Below are 24,464 nucleotides of genomic sequence, written 5' to 3' on the forward strand. Positions count from 1 at the left end.
ACGGTCGAAGTGAGAGGTCCTTTAGGCACTTCAGATCACAACTTGGTGATTGTCTCTTCTCCAATGGAACCTTTATCTCATGGCTATTCCCAACCTCGTGTTGTTTGGCATTACAAGAGTGCAAAATGGGATGACCTGCGAGACTTCTTTTCTTCTTTTCCTTGGTCAGATTACTGTTTCAAAACTTCTGATGTCAACGTTTGCTCAGATCGTGTCAGTGAAATTATTCTTATAGGAATGGAATCCTTTATTCCACACTCCACTTTAAATTCTCGTCCTTTATCTAAACCTTGGTTTTCCAATAAATGCGCTAGGGCTGTTCAAGAGAAGAATGTTGCATATCATAATTGGTTTGTTTCTAATTCTCCGGTTTCATTTTCTGCCTACACCAAAGCTCGCAACAATTGTAAAGCAGTTATTAATCAATCCAAACTAGAGTTTGAACAGGCTAAGAGTAGAAACCTTGCTTCTTGCCCTAATGGTAGCCGAGCATTCTGGTCTCTTGCCAAAGCTATTGGCCGCAACTTTTGCCCATCTCCGCTCCCACCTCTGTCCAAACCAGATGGTTCTGTTGCCACTTCAGCCAAGGATAAAGTTGACCTGCTAGCATCCCATTTTACTTCCAACTCATGTATTAATGATCTTGGTAAAACACCTCCCACCATTCCCAACATGCTCCATTCAATGCCTCCTGTGGTCTTCCGTCAAAAGGATGTCAGAAGGATTTTGACGAATCTTGATGCTAAGAAAGCTCCAGGTCCCGATGGTATTTCTCCACTTTTTCTCAAACCTGTGCTCCTGAACTTACTCCTATTCTTTGCTGCCTTTTTTCACTTTTTTATTCCAACGGTGTTTTTCCTTCTTGGAAATTTGCTCATATCCAGCCAGTTCCTGAAAAGGGTGACAAATCCCTCCCATCCAATTATCGTCCCATTGCAATTACTTCTACTCTTTCTAAAGTAATGGAGAAATCAATTAACCGCCAACTCTTAAACTACCTAGAAACCTTCCATCTGATCAATTATCGCCAGTATGGATTCCGTCAGTGTCGATCCACTGGTGATATTCTTGCTTTTGTTACCCATTTATGGACTAATTCAATGGAAAGGTTCGGTGAAACACAAGTATTTGCTCTTGACATCTCAAAAGCTTTCGATCGTGTTTGGCATAAAGGTCTTCTAAACAAACTTCCATCTTATGGTCTACCAACTGTTTTTAGTAATTGGTTATCCAGTTTTCTCTCTGATCGCTCACTGAGGGTGGTGGTAGATGGTTCTCTGTCTTCTAACTTCTCCACTAATGCCGGTATCCCCTAAGGTTCAGTTCTTTCCCCCACTCTTTTCCTCTTGTATATTGTTGAGATGTATCTCACCATGGTGGATTTGTCTGTTACATGGTTCAGATGTTGCTTACATATCCATATCAGTCTGGTGGCTTTTGTGAGCAGTATGTCTACACTCTGGCCGAAAAGAAGCTTCGGATCGAAACTTATTCGTAGGTGAATGTGATGTTGGACAAGAGGGATGGAGGCCATTGAGGGTTGGATAGATTTTTGTTGGCTGTTTCTTTAACGAGAAGACTATGATTTCTGACTTCTCAGGATTGATACGCAGACCAAATTGTTTGAGGTAGATACATATTGAGGGGAGTGGAGGTTAGCTCTTCTGAGACTTAGTGAGGGTTTTAGCTTGCCTTTATTGGTGTGATTACCTTTAGATCATCAGCATATACCAGGATATTTAGCTTTTGGATTTCCAGTGGAGCAATAAGGGCGGTGAAGAGGAGGCCAGATAGCACTGCCCCTTGTGGGACTCCAACTGAGATTACTTTGTGGTATCCTGAGTTATCTACATATAATTTGACTATTCGGTTATTTAGCAGAGATGTGAAGAAAGCTAAGATGTCACCTCCTATCTGACAGTGCTTTTCTAGTAGTTTTAGGAGAGAGATGGGATGTGCAAGGCATCAAATTCAGATTCAATGTCTATGTAGGTGGCTGCCAGCTCGTCTCTGTTCTCAAAGGCTGTGAGGATTCTGTTAGTTGTTGCTAGAAGGTTGGTTACAGTTGATCTGTGTGGGAGTGTATAGTGATTTATGGAGAATTCTCTAGCAGGATTTGCTTATTGACGATCGGTTGCAGTATTTTTTTCTAGCAGTTTCAATAGACAGGATAAATTTGAAATCGGTCTGTAGTGTTTCACAAGTGATGGAACTCGAATTTTTGGCCTTGGTTTGACTAGGTATTCCTTCCATTGATGTGGGAAACAGTGCTTTGAGAGCACTGAGTTAAAGATATGTAACAGAGGTTGAGGATGTAAGGACTCAGGCTGTTAAGCATAAATTTCGGAATCCCGTCAGGTCCAGTAGTAGAAGTTGATGGCATTAATTAATTCTTGTCTCGATATTATTATGGTTGTCAATGGGTCAAAGCTGGTGTCAGATATTGGTAGTGAGGGCTGGTCTTCTGGGTTGACAGTGGTGGTAAACCTGGTGATGTAGTCAAGCCAGCTTTGGGGATCAAGTTGAGGGGGAAAACTTTAATGGGGTAACCTTATATGGAACTTTCCCTATGTGTATAGTCCTGTCAAGGTACGATTTGATCACTGTGGATTTCTGGCGGTTAAACTCAGCTCAAGCTCTACAGTAGGTAATTCTGTCCGTAATGTTGTGACTGATTCCACAATTTATGTAGATGTTGCTTAAAGTCGAATCTCTTCTTCAGGTCGTGGGACCACTATGCTTTTGAGTAAAGGGAAATTGTGATCTTTCTGGTGGCCGCATAGCTTGTTACAGATATAGTCCAATTGATAAGAAGGGTGACAGCTAAATGGACATCACATGACTCTAGGGTTGACCAAGGTATTAACGACGCTGCCTCGATGCATCTCGGTATGTTCAGGAATGTAAGGCTGACATGTGACATGGTTTTGTTCTGCCGATTTGGAAGATGGTGATTAGTTGGTAATTGAAATAGCATTAAAGGTGCGTCATGGTCAGAGTTGAGTACCGTCTCTAGGGTTTTATCGATGATGCATGGTATGGAGGCTAGTATTAGATCAAGTTGGTTAGGCCCACGAGTTGGGAGTTCGCTCACAAGGCAGAGATCTGCGGTAAGAAGGTGAGAGAGGAACAGTTGCTTTAGGTTATTAAGTTGAGGGGGTAAATTGAAGTCTACCAAGGATAAGGTCTTGAGATGGTGATGGGGGCACGGTAGATTGGTACTTGAGTTTGACAGAGGTGATTTTCAAAATCTTGTGATTCACTTGAAATGGTAGAGACCAGTGTGAAGAGGCTTTGTCTATAAAAGATAATGGTACCCCCTCCCCTCCTGTTATCTCTCGATGTAAAGGCAGACCCGTATCCAGCTGAGACAGTGATCGCAATACATTCTTGACGGGGTTCTAGCCACGTTTCTATGATGCAGAGAAGATCCAAGTGTGCAGCTAGGAGTAACTGCCCTAAGGCGTCGATTTTATTTCTGATGCTACGCACGTTTAATAAAGTAGCTGTCAGGAATTCTTACCAAGGTTGCTGGCCTATAATATTTATTTATCAGTGGCTTATGGTAGGAGCGATTTGTGATCCTGGTTGAGATAGTCATGTCCATTTGAGGTAGCATGCATGCAGGAGATGAAGAAGATTGGTGTTTTCTAGGGGATACTAGATATGTGCGACCAAATGCACTATGATCATATTCTCTGCCTGGCAATTAAATAACAGGGTCCTGTAGGAGTCAGCTAGTTGGCATCTAGTGGTTCTTTGCTAAGGCTGAGGGGGTCTATTTCGGTGAGGGGTCTCATAGAATGGTCGGATTATCATTCCAATTGGCCACATAGATGGGTGGGAGATTTTATTGAAATCTCTTGGGTTGCATTCCAGTTTAAAAGCTGCATAGTTATTACTTCTGACTGGCAACTGCTTTACAGAAACACGTATTCGGATTTCTTCTTCAACTACAGCTGCAACTTGGGTGCGGGTTCTATGAGGATCTAGTTTTGAGACGAAGATACTTGTTCTTGCTTTTGTAGGCTGTTCTATTGCACAGAGCCTTGATGTGGCTGAGGTACCCATGACAAATAGGTCCTCTTGTACTGGTGGGCATCGTTGAGTGGATTCCGAGCAGGTAGCTGGAGGAGTCTTTTTGTGTGCAATGCGAGATCCACCTGCGACTTTTCCCCAGGTTGAAGAATTATCGTAATGGGTATGCTTCTCCTGTGGCTTGTTGGTATGGGAAGTAGTATTGGAAGAGCTGCAGACCTCCTTACCAAGGGAGTGCATAATGTCTACAGGTTTTGGGCAAGCATATGCCAATATGGAGTTGCCAGGGAAAGGTTGACTTCTTGTGTGATGCAATGATGTAGTAGGTGGTTGGGAGAATAATGAGTGATGCTGGAGCTGTCGAGACATCATATGATCAGGGTATTCACTTTGTTTGCTTAGCTGTATGTTGTGCAGACTTATATGGTCATTGAGTGCTGGCTGGTTACTTCCTCTGAGGATTGAGTTGGTCTGACTAATTTGCAGTGTGCTTTCATGGGATTCCATATTGTCACGCACCTCCGTAGCCAGGTGGGAAGGAGCAGCAGTGCGTAGCACACACTTCTTGATTAGACGGGGGTCCGAGCCTGTCACCACCAAATACGGAGGATGCGGAAAGGTCAGGGATTGATCACCGCATATTCCTGGAGCAATATGGCTTTAGTTGCTAATGCTCCTAAAAACCAAACAACAACAACATATTGTCACGGTCCTCCGTTGTGTGGGTGTATCTGGGGCATGCAATTCGTTTACTGTAAGGTTCATAATGCCATCTGTCTCGCCAGACACTCTTGACATTGAGAGTTTGGTGTCGGGTTGAATTGCAATATAGGTGAGCTCGTCTGATGGCTGGTCAGGTGGTTGAAGCATGAGGACTGGGTTTAGCTGAACTGCTGTCTCCTTTTTTCCTTTTTATTGCATCTAGCAGCGCTTGTTATGATTTTATGCTTTGTAACTAATGATGCAATAGCAACCCTTGATTAGTAAGTATGAGCTCTAGTTTGTTCTGCAAAGATGACAGTTGTTTTTGAAGATCCATCGTGTTGTCTCTCATCTCATTTTTTATTGTAATCTGTTCTGCATAAACTGGGTTTATTTTTTGGAAAATAGCATCATAGCTATCATTGTCCGTTTGATATACTATTTGTAGGTCCGATGTGGTTTTGTCAGATTTATCAGGTACGCACACGGATGTGGAGGTTTCATCAACGGTGTTTGCTACTATGCAACCCACTGGGTTCTCAGAACTCCTATTCATTTCAGCAGGGTCGGATGTGAGGCAGGGAGTGCATTGTCATGCATTTTGCGTCATCTTCTTGAAAGATTTATATGAAATTCCGGCACATCAGGGTATTCATATTAAGCAGTAATACGAATTGCAGGTAATACATTTGATATTATTTTAATCACTCTAGGGCACTGACTGCAGGCCGCCGAATTCTTCATTTTCGCAGAGGCTGACATAAGATTTTATTAAGTTATAGTAAATTATGCATGTGAGGGAAGCTGGTTCAATTAGTTGCTGTTTCACTCTTGTGAGCGTACTTCCTAGGCAGAAACATTCTGATTAAGGGTTGACTGTAAATGGTTTTAGATGGATTGCTCCATGCACACGTAAGCTTAGTAGTGGGGGTAGAGAGGCTTCAGACAGATATGTATCAGTTTTGTTCTTATTTAGCATAAAGGGTTGGAAGAAGATCCGTTGACTATATCTGGGTCATCACAGCTATATGAACACCTGCTCAGGGCTCGTAGCGTGTTACCCTTTAATGAGTGAGAGGGAGAAGAGCCCCTAGGGATTTAGGTCAATGGGCTTAACAGGAGTTGCATGCCACCTATCTAGTCACACAAACTACAGGAATAATAGAGCCACCAAATTAGGTGCCCTTGGACTTATACGTTCTGTCTAGAAGTATATCGTATACATTACTGTTGTTATTTTGGTGCTGATTATTTAAAATGCTAATAAATAGTTACCTGGTGACATTCAGTGGCTCCTGGTTTTATCTTCTTGTTGCTCTCCTCAAGAGGAGAGCAACAAGAAGATAAAACCATTGATAGTAAACAGTAGGTGTACTTTAAGTGGTACTAATATTTTTCTTGATTAAAGCGGGAGCTGTATCACTTAGTGACCATACCAACAAAAGCGAGGAGAGAAGTATGGGTGTCCCCTACCCAAACTAGTAGTTTTCTGACTCATCTAACACTGCTTTGATAACATCAACAGATATTTTTGCACCCTTTCTATTTAGGTGTATCCCATCCCTGTAAAAACAGTCTTTCCTCTTAATAGGCACAGACCTTGCACAATTTCTCCAGGACCAAATCGATTGACAAGGCTCTCGTCATGTACTCCCACCTATCTGAGTAGGATTGCAGACACTTTCAGTTTCATTCCTAACTCCCAACTATTTCTCAGCGTTGCTCTGCATTTGTTACTTAAATCCTGAGATCTCCTATCATTAGTAATATTAATGCCAACATGTACAACAGTATCACCTTTTGTGACTTAAAAGACAATAACTGTTCTACACAATCATCTTCTTTAGTCCCTGGCAGACATACCCTGATCCTATTCTACCTGTCCTTTTTGCACAATGTGTTTCTCGTTTCGCTAACAATCAAGTCACCAAATATAGCTACCTTGCATTTGTTAATATTAAACTTCAGTTGTCACTTCTCAGCCCATCTACCTAATTTTTCTAGATCTTGTTGTGCTATCATATCCTGATATCATATACTGTCATTAACCACCCTACTGTCCTCCCTTCTGCAAACTTAGGAAATTAAGCCTAATGTGCTTTCATTTATATCATTAATAAATATATAAAACAGCAGGGACCCAGCACAAAACCCTGCAGAACTCTGTTAATCACATAAGTTGAAGAAGAGCAGTGCTCATTGATAACCACTCTCTATCTTCTCCCACTCAATCATCCATTTATCCACAGCAGTAGCTTGTGCTTAATCCAACAGTATCAGAAACTTTTCCAAAATCCAAGTATATGATATCAAAATTATTTTTTGCATACAGTTTCTTTGTTACTACTTCACAGTATCCAATCAGATTGGTCAGGCAAGATCTACCATGGGGTCTTGTTCATTATTTACTACCCTTAGTTTTTATTGCTATTCAAATTATTGAACCCAGAAGAATACCAGAAGAGAATTGAACCCAGAAGCATTGAAATTACAAGCATTGCAGCCAAATTTCTTGTCTTTGGTAGGGACTGGGCTTCTAAAGGTCTTTGACTGAATTCACATTTTGGTTCTATGTATTATAAGTGAATCTGGCTTTGATAAAATGTAAATTGTTAAATCATTACACAGTTCTCTACTGATAGACAAAAATTTGAGTCACAGCATAAAGATAACTAATTAAAAAATAGAATAATTCACTTATGTGAATGATTTAAATACGTACTATACAGGAGTGATACAAATATCCAAACCTAGTAAGTGAAAGACAAACTAAATTGATAATAGGATAAATGATAACCTTGAAGATGCCATTCTTTATCTTTGACCTCATGATAGAACCTGTATGGTTTCAGAATCACTGCCTTTTATTTTGTTTGGTTTTTACTGTAGGTTTGAATCTTTGTATCCGCCCTTTTAGCATGTAATTTTTAATGTGAGTTGTTGTTTTGTTCTTTATAATCAATTAACACTCCATATCATAATGTCTCTCAGTGAATATGTATGAGGAAATATGTAGTGATGAAGTTCACTGCCAGATTTCACATTAAAGATTTTTTAAATAAAATGCAAACATCAAAATATTCTGTAAGAATATTTTTATGTTTAGACACATTTCATTTTTATATTTTGAAATTGTTAATAGATAAATTGCATGTTTTTTGTACCTTGAATTTTTGTTTGAAGTTGTGGAGTGGTCTAAAAAGGTTGAAGAGGCCTTTACCAGTCCTTAAACAGTTCCTCAGTTTCATATTTTAATGTAGAATTTCAAATGCCTTTACTAAAGATAAAAGAACATGTCTTAAGTCTTGATATCTGCATTTGAATTTACATCTGTAATGATTTATTATTATTCATTTCAGATTTCTCAGTTAATCATTTTTAAAAGAATGAAATTCTTTTATTAATAACCATATCTGTGAACAAATTGTCATACTATCATTTTAATTTATTCATCCTCTCTAGCCTCTTTTGGTGTTTGTTAATGTGAAAAGTGGTGGATGCCAAGGTTTAGAACTCGTAACCTCCTTCAGGAAATTACTGAATCCTTATCAAGTATATGACTTAGATAATGGTGGACCTTTGCCAGGGTATGATATTACTATTACCTCTTCCCCATCATCCTCCTCCTGTTATCACTTATTCAGCATTTCATAATTAAAGCAGTTAGAAATAATTTGCACATAGTTAAAAAAAAATGAAAATACAGGGAGCCTTGCTTAATATCTCTTCCATCCCAGTATAGTGATTTTTCTACTTTTCACTCATTTGGAGAGGTCTGGGTCTACAAGAGGACTAACCAAAAGAGAACTAAGAGAACTTTAGAAATTCCCTTAGGAATTTCTCAAGTTCTCTTAAATCAAGATATAAATAGGTGATCTCGGGCAAAAGGAGTAAAGTTCCCTATGAGTTATTCCAGATTTTTCAGAATGCAGATAAGGGTGTACCCAAACTAGTAAACAGATTTGTTTTAAAGATTCTGAAAGAACATGATGTAATACAAGACAAATTACTATGTTTGTTGAAAGTAAACACTTTGGAGATTTATGTATGAAATATTACATTAGGCAGATGCCTGTCTCTTTAATCTCTGTGTGCCATTGTACTTGGGTCAGTACACTCACCATCACTTTCTCAGGAAGTTCAACTGCCAATTCCTGAATTATGTTCTGAATGATTTCCTGGAGAGCCATAATGGTTCTAGGTTTGTTAAAGTATATTTTGTCCTTGAGAAAGCCCCAGAGGTAATAATCTGGGATTGGGAGAGCTTGAAGGCTAAACAAAATCTCCAAATCATGAGTTCAAATGATATAGAAACATTTTTCAAAGCAATGCCATTAAGATTTTTATATGAAAATTGGAGAATGGCTGTATAAATTGGAAAAGAGGACTTTCAGCCAGTTCTTGTCAGCAACTGGTTGCTGACAAGAACAAGCTGTTTCTACTTCTAGAATTTATTTTTAATGAATTAATTAAAAATAAATTAATTTATTTATTTAAATAAATAAATAAAATTAAATAATAATAAAATAAATTTTCTAAATCTCACTATATATAAAATCAGTACAATTTTAGGCACCAAAATATACAGGAAGAACACACATACAGGGAAGTTCTTACATTACTACTCACACCACCATCTTCTATACATCAAAAAAGCAGTTCTTTATAAGCAGATATATAATGCTATTAAATGTAGTCACACACAAGCAGATCTATCCACAGAATTGCAATACCTCACTAAAAAATTTATCAATAGGAAATATCCATTACAACTAATAAAAGAAACCATTACTGAAGACCATAATAGTATTAATAGCCCTGACAACATTAATAACCATTTGAATAAGAAACACAGACCCCCTTATCATCCTTCCATACCATCAACAATATGCTTAGACGGCTTTGACAGATTTTTAAGAATACAGATATTAAGTTAATATTTACATCTTATAATAAATTAGATTCTAAATTTAATTCATACTGGACAACATATGAGTATATGACACAGGATTATAATAACATTATATATATTTGATTAGATGTCAATCAGATTGTCGAGCATGTTACATTGGTAATACAACAGCTAAATTTGAGACTTCAAAAATTTCTAACACACATGCCTACTACCACTTTAATAGCTTCAAATCTAATTTATCGAGTACACAATTAACACAACATGTTTAATCTTGTGATCATAACCCACGCATCGATTCAGCTATTACAGTAGTTAAACTGAATTCTAGTTATAAAATTCTTCAAAATGATGCTCTCGTCATTGAGTGGTTTAAGTGCCACACATCGTTCAACATATTAAACATGAATTTTCCAATCAACTTCTCCCCTATTTGGAATAATAGGGGAGAATAATAAGAGAGTCTTATAATGGGAGATTTTAATTTCCCAGATATTGACTGGAATTTGGGGGCTGGTTACTCACACACTAGCAGGGCTTTTGTGGATTTATTGGATGATTGTTTTCAACATCAGCATGTTCGGGAGGCAACTAGAGGGAGTAATACTCTTGATTTGATTATCAGCAGTGATTCTTCATGCATTAAAAATCTGCAGATAAATGAACCACTAGGTGGCAGTGATCACAGTGTGCTGAAGTGGGATTTACCCAAAGAGGTAACTACCATTAGGGGTAAAGGGAAGGGTTATTGCTTCTGTAAAGGTGACTACGATGGACTGAGACAGTATTTAAATTCTATACAGTGGGACCAACTGATGATGTTACCAACAGCAAATTCAAAATGGGAAGCATTCAAAGAACTTATCTTGGAAGCTACTAGGCTTTACATACCAACTAAGAAATATTGTTCAAGGTTTAGGCCAAAATGGATGTCAGATGAACTAATGAGGCATATGGCAGAGAAGAAAAATGCATGGGATACTTACAAATTAACACATGACACAGAAGCCTATGATAGATACAAGTTGATATGCAACCAAGTTACAAAGGGGGTTAGGCAGGCGAAGGCAGATTACGAGAAATCCTTGGCAAGGGATGCAAAGAAAAACAGCAAAGAGTCCTTTACTTATGTAAACTCTAGAAGGAAGGGGATGAATCAGATTGGTCCACTTGATATTGATGGGTCAACTGTTGATGATCCTGCTCAGGTAGCTAACAAACTAAATGAATATTTTGCATCGACATTCACACATGCGGAGTTATTCAGCAAGGGGAATGCCAGAGGTGTATTCAACTCTAGCAGTAAGCTACAGAATCTTGAAATAACTGGGAGTAAAGTGGAGGAGAAACTGTTGAAGATAAACACAAGAAAGGCACCCGGGGTGGATGGGATCTATCCAGTTATATTAAAGGAGGCAGCAAAGGAAGTAAGCAAACCCTTAGCCATAATTATGAGAGCTTCCTTGGACTCAGGGTAGGTACCCATAGACTGGAAATTAATGGAATGAAAATTAATGGAGGCACTGGTTAAAGAAGCACTGCAGGAACATTTAGACAAGACTTCAGTTATAGCTCAGACACAGCATGGTTTTGTTAAGGGGAAGTCTTGCCTGACCAACTTGATTGGATACTATGATGTAGTCACAAAAGAACTGGATGCAGGGAATAACTTTGATATTATATACTTGGATCTTAGAAAGGCTTTTGATACTGTTGCGCATGGAAGACTGCTACACAAATTGGAGCAGTGTGACATTGGAGGCAAATTGCTGCTATGGATAAAGGGATGGTTGAGGGGGAGAAGACAGAGAGTGGTAATCAATGGACACTGCTCATCGTGGACTAATGTTATTAGTGGAGTCCCTCAGGGCTCAGTGTTGGGTCCATTATTGTTTTCTGTATTTATAAATGATATTGATGATGGTATATCAAGCTTAATGTCCAAGTTTGCAGACGATACAAAGGTTGGCAGGGTTGTCAAGGACACTACTGACACTATGCTGCTGCAACAGGATCTAGAAAGGTTGAGCAGATGGGCTGAGAGGTGGCAAATGAAGTTTAACATTGACAAATGTAAAGTACTACACATGGGAAACAGCAACCCCAGAGCAACGTATCAACTCTGTGGTACTACACTGACAGTGGTAGCGAATGAAAGGGACTTGGGGGTGGTTGTGCAGGCAGATATGAAGTTCTCTGAGCAGTGCAGACGGGCTGCAAGAGTAGCTCATGGAGTATTGTCAATGATATACAGGAATTTTTCCAGCAGGGATAAGGAGGTGATTATTCCATTGTATAAGGCAATGGTCAGGCCACACCTAGAGTACTGTATACAGGTCTGAGGCCTCATTTCAAGAAGGATGTAGAGCTGCTGGAACGAGTACAGAGAAGGGCAACAAGATTAGTGAATGGAACAAAGGGGTACGCTTACGAAGAAAGGCTTAAGTTTTGCAAATTACAGTGTCTGGAGACTAGGCACCAGCAAGGTGATCTGATAGAGGTGTATAAAGCCTTGAATGGTTTAAGCATGCTCAATGCTGATGGGATTCTTCCTCTAGCTCAGAAAAATCACCTGAGAGGGCATAAATTCAAATTGAGGAAAGACAGATGTAGGATAGACGTGCGGAAATTTGCCTTTAGCCAGCGGGTGGTTGGTTGGTGGAACAGACTTCCATCCCTTGTGGTGGAGGTTGATAGCCTAAATAAGTTTAAGGCTCAGCTGGACAGGTATTTTGAACGAACAGAGGGGTGAAGTGGAAGTGGGTTTTTTTTTTTTTTTTGGCTGATGCTGCATAAGCTTGCTTTCTTGCATCAAATGCCTCTACTAATGCTAATGCTAATAATGATGATATCCAGCTCAGGACCCTCGGTGTGCCAAGCCCATACTCACCAGATGTGAGCCCCTGAAGTTCGGGAACTTAACCAGTATATAACATACTTTGCATGTTCTTCTCTTTCCACTAAAGCTAACTGAGGTTTCGAAAATTGCTCATGCATGGCTATTAGCCATGCATGAGCAACTTTTTAATTTTTAATACATGAATTTAATAAGACAGCTATAGAATGGAATGTGCACTTTCCTTTCTTAGGCAAATTTTAAAACGCTTTAAAGCTCATAATTTTTAATTTTTAAAATTCATAATTACACTAAGTTATGAATAGCTATTAATCAGAATTTAAAAGTTGCATAACTACTCCGTCCCTGTTATAAGTTTCATCAAACCAAGCAGATTACTATGAGGTGAGTGCTGAAAATTAAGCTACGCTATACTTATGATCTAGTTGCTACATCACAGTACATAAGGAATCCTTAATATATCATCAGTCAAAGGGTATAAGAATATTTGCTGATGCTATCGAGGCAGTGTTAGGTAGGTAGGAAAGCTGCTAGCTTGGTGGGATTCACAGACTAAAAGATTAACAGTAGCTGCAGGAAGAGGTGAAAGTGATTCTTGCACTGCTTCTATTGTAATGAGCAGCAGCCTAGAGAGCAAGTTTCTGGGGATTTCAAATAGCTGCTGGGTGTCATCATGAAACAAGTAAATAACCCCAGGGACTCGCATCTGGTGAGTATACGCTTGGCACACCCAGGGTCCTGAGTTGGATATCATCATTCTTCTCTTTCTTGGTGATTCCCTTCTACTTCTGACTCTCTCTCTCTTTTCTCTCTGGGTAATTCAAATTTTTTTTTTCCCCCTCTGGATGTGTGACTCATTGGGAATGTCTCTGGAACCATATTTTCCTCCCTGTTTTCATCTTCCATCAGTGGCTGCAGAAAAGTTATTAATGTTAGGCAATATCATTTATCACTTGGACCTTTCAAAAAAGAAAGGTCCAAGTGCTCGATGAGTCTTAACACCACACCATATAGTCACCTGCACATCAAGAAGTGGCCTTGGTTTAACTTCTTTTGGTTGTTCTTGTCCCCAAAAAAAATTTTTTTTTTTTTTTTTTTTTTTATGTAAACCCCAAACACGAGAGGTATTAGAACCTATAGTACTTAGTACAAAGTACAATGCTTGGGTTGGAGGCTGAGAAGACGAAAGAAGATATTTGTTGACATTGGACTTGAACTTCTGTAGACTGTAATTTTCAGGAAATATGTATGAAGGAAGGTTGTTCCAGAAAATGGCAGTTCAATGAATAAACGAGGAAGATGAAAAGATGGTTCTGTGAATTTGAAGTTGGACAGTAAATGGATGTTGACTGGTGGCGGCATGTGTTCAGACTGTTTTAAAAGAGGAGTGGGAATTATAGAAGCTACAGAAAAACAGTGCCCATGGAAGTATCTGTAGAAGAGGCCTGCTGCAGAAACAGTATGTCTATGAGACAGCGAGTGGAGAGACTCTGTTAGAGATGAATCATTAATTAACCTAACTGCCCTCTTCTGAACAGAATCAAGAAGCCTGAGAAATGTTTTGGGAACACCACCCAAATGTGGGAACAATATTCCATGATAGGTCGGATTTGCGATTTGTACAGAGTGAACAGCTGTTTGGAAGAAAAGTAACGCTGAGAGCAAAAGAGAAAACAAGTTTTTTAGATGCAGAGGAAGCAATATTTGTAGTGTGCTCGTGCCAAGAGAGATTAGAAGTCAGGTAATCCCCAAAAGAAATATATCATTTTGCCTAGAAATCAGAGTGTCACCAAAGATAAGCATAGGAGCAGAAGAATCCTTTTTGCGAGATATAAGACAAGACTGAGTTTTAGAAGGATTGAAATCAACTAAGTTGTCTTTGCCCCTGGAGAATTACCTGGAGATCAGCATTTAAGGAATTGGTAGCAGATTTTTGAGAAGGAATTGGTAGCAGATTTTTGAGAAGTTGAAGCTGATTGAGCAGGGCAAGGTTTCTCAAAATGGAAAGTGGAATGCAATGTGCTATCATCGGCAAAACTATGGATAGGATTTCCAGTCAATGGAAGAAGGTCATTAATATACAAGAGGAAAAGGGTGGGGGAAAGAACTGAACCTTGGGAGACGCCAGCATTAGTGGAGAAGTTAGAAGACAGAGAGCCATCTACCATCACCCTCAGTGAGCGATCAGAGAGAAAACTGGATAACCAATTACAAAAAGCAGTTAGTAAACCATAAGATGGAAGCTTGTTTAGAAGACCTTTATGCCAAACACGATCAAAAGTCTTTGAGATGTCAAGAGCAACTGCTTGTGTTTCACCGAACTTTTATATTGAATTAGTTCATAAATGGGTAACATAAGCCAGACCATCACCCAAAAATGGCAGTTTTGTTTGTTTACAAAAACCCACTTAAGTGGAAGTATGCCTCCTCAGCCCTCAAAAGATTTTTGAAAAACTGTGGTCCTTTTGCTAGGGCCAGGAACTCATTTGCAAACTGTAACCTTTTTGTATGGTCAGTAGGCAATAATTGCTGGACTAATTGAACCTTGTAAGGATATGAGTGTATGTCCTTTGTTAACATTCTTTGCATAGATAGTAATAGTAATCGTGGCATGTGATGCAAGAAAGCAAGCATATGAACTTATGTAGCATCATCCAAAAAAAAAATAAATAATAATAATTCACACAACCATTCCCTCTAAATGTTTGTCCAGTTCCTACTTAAATTCATTTTAGCCTATCAACTTCCACAATGACAGATGAAAGTTTGTTCCTGCAATTAACCACCCGCTGGCTAAAGGCAAATTTCTACACATTTGTCCTACAGCTGTCTTTCCTCGATTTGAATTTATGCCCCCTTAGGCTCGTAATCTGAACAAGTGGAAGAATCCCATCAGAATTCACCATGCTCAACCCATTCAAGTCCTTATACACCTCAATCAGATCACCTTGCAGGTGCCTAGTCTCCAGGTGCTGCAATTTGCAGAACTTAAGCCTCTCTTGGTAAGAGGATCCCTTAGTTGCCCTTCTCTGTACATGCTCAAGCAAATCTACATCCTTCCTAAAATGAGGCCTCCAAACCTGTATGCAGTACTCAAGGCATGGCCTGACCATTGCCTTATACAGAGGGACAATTACCTCCTTTTCCCTGCTAGCAAAATTCCTGTATATCATTGTTCTTGCAGCCTGTCTGCATTGTACCACCCTAAGTGTAGTACCACACGGTTGGTACGTTCCAGATGATCTGGGTATGGCAATTTCTTGAGAACAACATCATATTGATTTCTGTGGACTTTTTAACATTGAACTACAGGCTTCTTCGATTTTTCTTTCATGATATGAGGATCATGGATATCCAGAGTGTGGTTTGTTGCCTACATTTCAACAAGCATGAAACTGGTCAACACATTGTTTTTCATGTTTTGAGGGAACTTTGCGTACATTAAATTTTTGCCTGTATGCATGCACCTTTCACATTGCTAAGCCCATTGATGAAATACAATTCAACAATGGCAGCACATTTTTTGTTATTCCATCTATTCATATTAAAACTCCAATTTCACACCAACAACATGAAACAAAAATAAAAGATTTATCACTATAATTTAAAGAAATATCTCAATCAAAAATGAGTTCACTACTTTTGGGACACCATGTACAAACACAGTACTCATACTGGCACAATATGGACTAAGTTGCTGATGCACCTAAAACTTTACAACAACCTACACATCATTGACTGAAAATTATCTAATTGTGTCGGTGGCATTCCTAGGGTGTGTGGCGCTTGGGTGCCAATTGCAATTTGGCACCCCCTTTAAAATTTTCTTCATGTGTGTATGTAAGTTTCAGGTGCCCCTTAAACATTGACACTCAGGGTGGCCCATCCCTGAATTATGTTTTCATCAGATATTTTTTTTGGAATCCAAATATAAAACAAATGGGAAATGTTTATGTCAGCTGAAGTATTACTATGCATACCATTATTAAATCAATGATTGTTTATGTGAAAAACGCCTCCTTTTAGTAAAGAAGTGGGGCACTATTTCGGTTCAGGTAAAGAAGTGGGGAACTATTTTTCTCTACTGACTGTCTGGGGACACTTTTTTTTTTTTTTTTTTCCTCCTCCCATGATTGGATAAATCTGGTTCTTTCCAAAGAGCTGTAGCTCTGTAACTGTCATGGAAGGGAAACCAAAAATATCTCCTAGGCAGTTACAACAGAAAAATGTAACACAGTGTTGCATTATTTTCTCAAGCTATTTCAGTACTTGCATTGAAATAGCATCACACTTCTTTACTGAAATGTTGCACTGGACCAGTGCAGCCTAGTAATAAGAGTTATGTTAAATCCATTTCATTCGGTTTTTCTTCTACACACCGATTAACACTCATTTAGAATCAATACATTTATTCACTGCTCAACACAAGTTTGCTAATTGAGGCTATTTGTTTGTCTGATGAGTATCCCAAATAGGTTTGAATTCTTAATGAAGAGCAGATTCACCTAATGGGTTATCTTATTCAATTAAAACCAATATTAGTTACTTTAGATCGATTTGTTTGTAAATATAGTTCTTTCTAATGAGTCCAAGCTCTATCACTGTCACGGGAAGGACAGAAATGTTCCCAGATAGTCATAACAGAAAAATATAATACATTGTTGTGTTATTTTCTCAAACACCTCCTTTCTACATATAAACATGAGAAACTTTAGCAAGAAGTTGTAGGTAGGAAACAGCCCTTGTGGTAATACTAAAATGAAGATGTGCCTATTGTGTCAATGGCACTGATCCCCAAATACTTTATAACAGTAGCTACCATACCTATTAAAGCTAATGAAGTTTTGTTATTTCTCAGTGATAATAATAGTTATTGGCCTAGATGTATATAAGGTGGATAGTGGCAGCCTGCAAGAAAACTAAGTTAGTAACTTGCTCTTAACTTAGGATAGGCCTACCTGATGACTAGCCATGGTTTTCTTGATCAAACAGCTTATAAGAATAAACAATGTTTATTCTTAAAAGTTAGCTCTTTGGTATAATAAAGTGATGTAATAAAGTGCTTTGAAATATTATTTAGTGTTTCTTTGCAATGGGGCATTAGTTAAATGTAAGAAAAGATAGTTAGTCTCAGATGGCATACCAAGGATCAAGGAATGTATTCCCTTTTTCCCATAAGTTTAACTCCAGTTAACATTGTTTTCAGGAATGAAATCACAGCATTTAGCAAGGACCTCTTGTATTTTCATCCAGGGCTGTAGTGGAGGATATATGGTGTATACCCTCTGGATTTTTTTTTAGGTGAATAGGGTATACCTTCTTGTTTTTGAAAGACTTGAAAAAACAATATTATTAAAATATTTACTGAAAGTTAAAAAATAAATTTATTAGAATTTGATTCTTGGGCAATACTTACAGTTTTATTATTTTTAATATATATATATATATATATATATATATATATTAGTAAAATAATAAGAGGAGTTTACCTCAATATAGTACGTAGAACACTTCCATATGATACCCTCCAGAAATTAAAACGAAAAAAACCGACAACTTACCGGTACATTAAAGTAAAATATAAATAATTGAATAATCAATTTAACACAATTCAAATCAATTTAAAACAATTAAAAATCAAATTAACGCAATTAAAAGAATCTAACGAAAATATTCAAAACGATTTTCCGTCCTCGGAAGTATATATATATATATAGGGTGTCTCAAAAACATTGGTACAAACGTTTAGGGGAGGTAGGTAACTTCTAAAGGAATGTCAATCGCATAGGAGCCCATAAACGGAAACGTCACGGGAAAGTAGTAGCAGAGGCACAAGAAGCAAAAATGACACAACACTAATTAGTGGCAAACATTTATTTGACATAATATTAACAATGGAGTACAAGATGGATGCATTTCATGATGTTACAATAGATTCTGGAAGGTTCCACCATGAGACGCGACGGATGCGTGACACCGACGCAGCATGGATTGGCGGACACAGTTGAACACACCCGGAGTTTATTTGACAGTAGCAGCAGCGCAGACGAGTCTCGCCACGAGATCCATTTCCGTCTCCACAGGCGATCCATACACAATAGGTTTGAGGCCCCCCCACAGAAAGAAATCAAGGCGCGATAAATCAGGTGAGCGTGGGGTCAGGCAACGGGTCCACCACGGCCAATCCATCGACGTCCAAAACGCCTGTTCAAATGGTCACGAACACACCTTCCATAATGGGCAGGTACCCTGTCATGTTGAAACCGAATGTTGCATCTCACATTTGCTGGAACTTCATCAAGTAACCCTGGTAGAACTTGTTCAAGAAAGATCCGATATTTAGCAGAGTTCATTCGGCATGGTAACAGGTATGGACCGACTAATTAGTCACCGACCATACCTGCCCACACATTTATTGCGAAGCGATGTTGTGTCGCTTGGAGGCACACACCTTGTGGGCCCTCTGCCAACCCATACACTAGGTGCATGTCTGCCAACTCACAGTTGGTATATGGATGCAAGCTCTTCGTGTGGCGACTACTGCTTGAATGAGTAAACTAGAAATTTTCCCTCTTGCGAACTGATGAACAGCGCCGTGTACCGACTTACGGTGATGTTTCCGGTTATGGGTTCCTATGTGATTCACATTCCTTGATGTTACCTACCTCCCCTAAACATTTGTACCAGTATTTTTGAGACACCCTGTATATAGGCAAATAGGTGAACCAGCTGCTGCTAGCACACCAAATTCCAAAGTAGCACCGTTAGGCCCCAATGCCTTCCATCCAAAATATAAATTGCACAACAAACACAAATCCAAAAATAAATAGGATCATGCCGTAGTTCAACCAATGTGTATATAATGTTTAATTAATAAGTACTACAATAGCATTAATGACACATATCCACAACACCAATCTAATAATTGACAGTTTATTTCTTTGTAATATATAAAACATAAAAATAACATTTAAGTATAAACAGAAACGAGTAAGTAAAAAATGCATTACATCGAGTGGGCCGTCAATCCACTCAAAGCCCCCGATGAAGTAGGGGATTGACGTCCACGTGATGTAATACAAAAATTTATAAAATTGTATAAATAATATCATATAGTTATAAAATAGTATTGATAATTACATTGCTATTGTTACAGATATATAAAAAAAATTTTCATCAATAATTATGAAAATTTCTTTAGCAATACGCAATAAGCTTCTAAATCCTAAATGTATAGGCCATGGGAAATTAAGATAACTGAGATAAGGCTAGCTTAAAGACCAGTATTGTATTAACAATAATACCTATATGTAAAAAACACCAGTATTTAAGAAAATCGAACTATTGGAAATGAGTATATAAATAGGTATATATGTATATATTGAGGTAAACTCCTCTTATTATTTTATTAATAGTATATGCCATATGCTCTCTGCTTTTCATAACGTTCATAGAGTATACCTTCTGCTAATTTTATGACTACAGCACTGTTTTCATCATTATTTATTTATCGTTGTTGTTTTTGTTGTAAAATGGAGAAAGTGGCATGAAAGAAATTGAAGATAATCCAAGTAAATACAGTTTTAAATTTTAGAACTAGAATCTTGTGGAATTTCTGAAGTAAGAAATTAACCTTTTTCTTTTGATACATTTTCTCAAGTTTCTCATTGTTCTATAGAAAAATCCTTTGTGATTGGGAAAACCATGATGAATAACTTAGATGTGTCACCATTCTGAAATTATAGAAAAACTATAATGCTTTCAGAGAAATTTATATCCTCCTTCAGATTTGCTGAAGAAAGAAAGAATAGCAGAAATTTTGTGAAAGCTTCATGATTATAGTTTTCTGTAATTTCCAGCATGCTAAATCTAGGTTGTTCATTATCACTCAAAATGATTCCCAAGAGGGTGTCTATGGAATATCTACAAATCTATATTTCTATAGAATACACAGAGCATGGCTACAGTATCACATGCCTTATGAATTTGCCGACGGATAATAACATGCTACCTTTTAGCCACAGATGTTGCCATTGTGTTCTGATATTGGTTTGTATTCGGGCAGAGCTTTGTTCAAAAATAGTCACCCTGGAAATTTGGCATGTGTAAGTTCTAAGTTAATATTTAATATGTTGAAGACTAAATGCACAAGGCATAATATGTTATGAATAGAAATTAGCTATATAATATTGGTGTAAAACACCATAGTTTACCCATAAGTTTAACTACATACGTAGTGTAATGGCATCGTTTAAATTTTATCTCATATTGTGGCTACCTTCACAACAAGATACCAGGTATTGCACTACTTAAAATAAATTATGCTTTTCTTACACCAATATTATATAGTTAATTTCTACCCATAACACTTTATTCCTTGTGCATTTAGTCTTCAACGTATTATTATTATCTTCACCATTTGACATCTCTCATATTGTGGAGTTAACTTCGCAACCGTGATGGCATGTCTGCATTATCAGGGTACCCGCCTGCCCACTGAGAATAAATAACAGTTGTCTCCTCTACTAGAGAAGCGTTATTTATTTGAAGTAGTACAATACCTAGTATCTCATTGTGAAGGTAGCCACAATGTGAGATAAAATCTAAATGATGCCTTTACACTACGTATGTAATTTGCACTAATATTATTAGTTAATATTTAATAAAAGGACTATGATGTCCAATGTACCTTGAAATTGATAACTTTACATATAAGAAGGAACTTCTCTTCATTATTTTTTTTTTTTTTCAAAGTACTGCTTGGGTGCAACACACATATGATAGAATTAGTTATAATGTTGAACTTTAGCTCTTAAAAAAACAAGTTACATTCCACTTCCTCAATCTAAACAATGAATGAGCACCCAATTGCTGCAAACCTCAGAATATTTAAATGTAGTTAGTATTAGTAATGGCCATATGGTGCAAGGAAGCCTAAGGCTTTTATTATTATTATTATTATTAGCTATATGGTGCAAGGAAGCCTGAGGCTTATGCTGCACTAACCAAAAAAAAAAAACATTTCCCGAGTTACCCTGAGAGAGATAAAAGTAGAAGGGAATCACCAAGAAAGAGAAGAAAGATGATATCCAGCTCAGGATCCTAGGTGTGTCAAGCCAATACTCACCAGATGTGAGCCCCCGGAGTTAATACTGCACCAGCCAAAAAAAAAAAAAAAAAACACAAGTAAAATAGTATATAAAATTAATAAAAGAAAAGGAAACAGACAACCTATGCGTTTCCCTCCTCCTGAAAGTTGCTATACAGCTGACCTTGAATTTTCCCAAACTGTCATCCTCAATCACCCATATAGGTAACTTATTCCAGTAATTTATAATGTGATGGCTAAAATAAAACTTCCTACAGTCCAGTCTGAACTTCTCCCATAACTTGAATTTGTGGCCCCTAGTTCTAGAATAATTTATAACCATGAAAATTTTGTCCTCGTTAATTTTACTTTTGCTGCTCAGGGCCTTAAACACCTCAATCAAGTCTCCTCTAAGGTGCCTAGTTTCCAAGCTGTGCAACCCACATATTCGAAGTTTTTCCTCATGCGGACACCCTTTTGCTGATCTCACTAGGCGAGTTACCTGTCATTGGACCCTTTCAAGAAGCTTGATGTCTTTTTTTTAGGTGCAGTCTCCATACACAGTATTTCAAGTGTGGTCTAACAATAGACTTATATAATGGGATTATGACATCTTTATCTCTACTAGCAAATGTTTGGTAACTCATGCAAGAAAGCAAACTTATACGGCATCAGAAAGAAAAAAAACCTCTTACTTCACTATCCATTCCCTCCGGTAGTTTGTCTAATTCTTCTTCGAATTTATTTAAGCTATCAACTTCCACAACAACAGATGGAAGTTTGTTCCAGCAATCAACCACTCACTAGCTAAAGGCAAACTTCCGCACATCTATTCTGCAACTATCCATTCTCAGCTTTAATTTATGGCTACCTCATGTAATGTGAGCAAGAGAAAGAATCCCACTAGCATTGAGTTTGCCCAAACCATTCAATGCCTTAAATACCTCACAGGTGCCTATCTCCAGAGTAGGAAAATAGGAAAGATGCTGCAATTTGCAGAACTGAAGCTCTTCTTGGTAAGAGCACCTCTTTATTCCCTTCACCAAGCTTGTTGTCCTTCCTTGCTACATCCTTCCTAAAATGAGACCTCCAGACCTCTTTGCAGTACTGAAGATGTGGCTTGACTATTGCTTTATGCAATAGTATAATCATCTTCTTATCCCTGCTAGCAAAATTCCTCTATATCATTGACAAAATCCCACGAGCTGTCCTGGCAGCCTGTCTGCACTGCTCGGAAAACTTCATATCTGACTGCACAATTACCCCATGTCTTTTTCATTTTCCACTATCCTGAGTGTAGTACTACATAGTTGGTAGGTTAATCTGGGGTTACTGCTACCCATACAGTTTTTAATTTTATGAACAAAGACATAATAGGACAGTTCAATTTGTTCGTAGAAAGGACCTTTTGAAATTTATTGCTTCAGTAAATAAAATAAAGCTGATTTGTATTACTGTTGTCGATTATAATTTCTTTAGAAAGGAAATTATGATCAGTATAAAATTGGCTCCGCATTGTTTTATTAACTTTGTTTCTTTTCTATAGGCTGTATGTGTTCAGATATGTTCGAGATTATAAAATCATGGTGTGTGGAGGAGATGGCACCGTTGGTTGGGTGCTACAGTGTTTAGACAATGTAGGACAAGATTCAGAATGTCAGTCCCCTGCTTGTGCTATAGTTCCTTTGGGAACAGGAAATGATTTGGCTAGGGTGCTACGCTGGGGACCAGGCTATACTGGGGGAGAAGATCCCTTAACCCTGCTCAAAGATGTCATTGATGCAGAGGAGATAAGACTAGATAGGTAAGAAACTATACAAAGATGAATTTATGAATAGAAATTATATTAAATACAGAAGTTTTATTATTTTATATCATTTCTGTATATAACTAAATCAAAGCAAACCAAAATTTGAATTGAAGAAAGACATTCTTACAGTAACTCATTGTGAAATTCATGAATTGCCTGGTCTTTTGCTTCTAATAAGCAACACTTCCTCCTTCCACCTTTTATGAAATCCCTAAACACAAAAGGTTTTAGAATCTATAGTACTTTTATTTTAATCCCTTCTAGAAGGAATAAATAAGGAAGAGAAAAAGTTGGTTCTTTGGTGCTAAAATTCAACAAACTGTTGAATTTTAGCTCTTAAAAAATTCTTGAAAGAAACCTTTTTGAATCTTCATCACACATTTGTAAATTTTCCTAACAAATTTTATCTCTGTACTACTTCTGAAATTGTGTGAGCATTCTTGGCACCCAGCAAGAACCAACATTTGACATGGCAAAGTGTTTGTGGAGGATGTTCAGTACCGACCCCTTAGAAATATTCCATTCTGTGGCAGTCGTAGACACTTTAATATGTCTCTCCTGTATAACCAGGCCTTCAAACTTAAAAACAAGAGATTCATTTTTATGGTACATTTCTGGAATTTTCGCCTTTAGAAATGTACCATAAAATAGGGCATCATTACATTATATAACTTTTGTGTATTTTTGAATAACTTCTATTTCCTTCTTTCAAAAATTTGATGATGGCCCGATGCTTCGATTTCTTGCCATTCATGTTATCCTTTTGGGTAGCTACTTTAAATTTGTTCTGTTCTTTGTACTTAATTGTATTCAGCTGGATCAGTGTAAATAAAATTACAAACATTTGTGTGATTGTGATAAAACTAGTTTTATATATATATATATATATATAAAACTAGAAATCATTAGTCACTTCAGTGACTTATACAAAGGGTACTAGGAAAGTTTTGCAATACATCTTTGTTTATTTAATTTTTTCAAAGTAATTTCCTCTACATTCAATACACCTCTCCATCCTCCGAAACCAATCTTTAAACCAATTCTGCCAAGTTTCACT

At 37.7% G+C, this 24,464-nt stretch overlaps 1 protein-coding gene across 1 annotated transcript in view; it reads left to right on the top strand.

The window, feature by feature from the left end:
* Positions 1 to 24,464, top strand: part of LOC150077761 (diacylglycerol kinase theta-like) — a 517,440-nt gene that overhangs the window by 447,184 nt on the left and 45,792 nt on the right. The window contains exons 15-16 of the mRNA XM_090385344.1: positions 8,203 to 8,327; positions 23,144 to 23,401. Coding sequence (XP_090241470.1) covers positions 8,203 to 8,327; positions 23,144 to 23,401 — 383 coding nt within the window. The remainder of the gene's footprint in view (positions 1 to 8,202; positions 8,328 to 23,143; positions 23,402 to 24,464) is intronic.

Source organism: Mastigoproctus giganteus, chromosome 11 (genome assembly GCF_048544385.1).
Source record: "Mastigoproctus giganteus isolate SK-2022 chromosome 11, ASM4854438v1, whole genome shotgun sequence".
Taxonomy (NCBI): Eukaryota; Metazoa; Arthropoda; class Arachnida; order Uropygi; family Thelyphonidae; genus Mastigoproctus; species Mastigoproctus giganteus.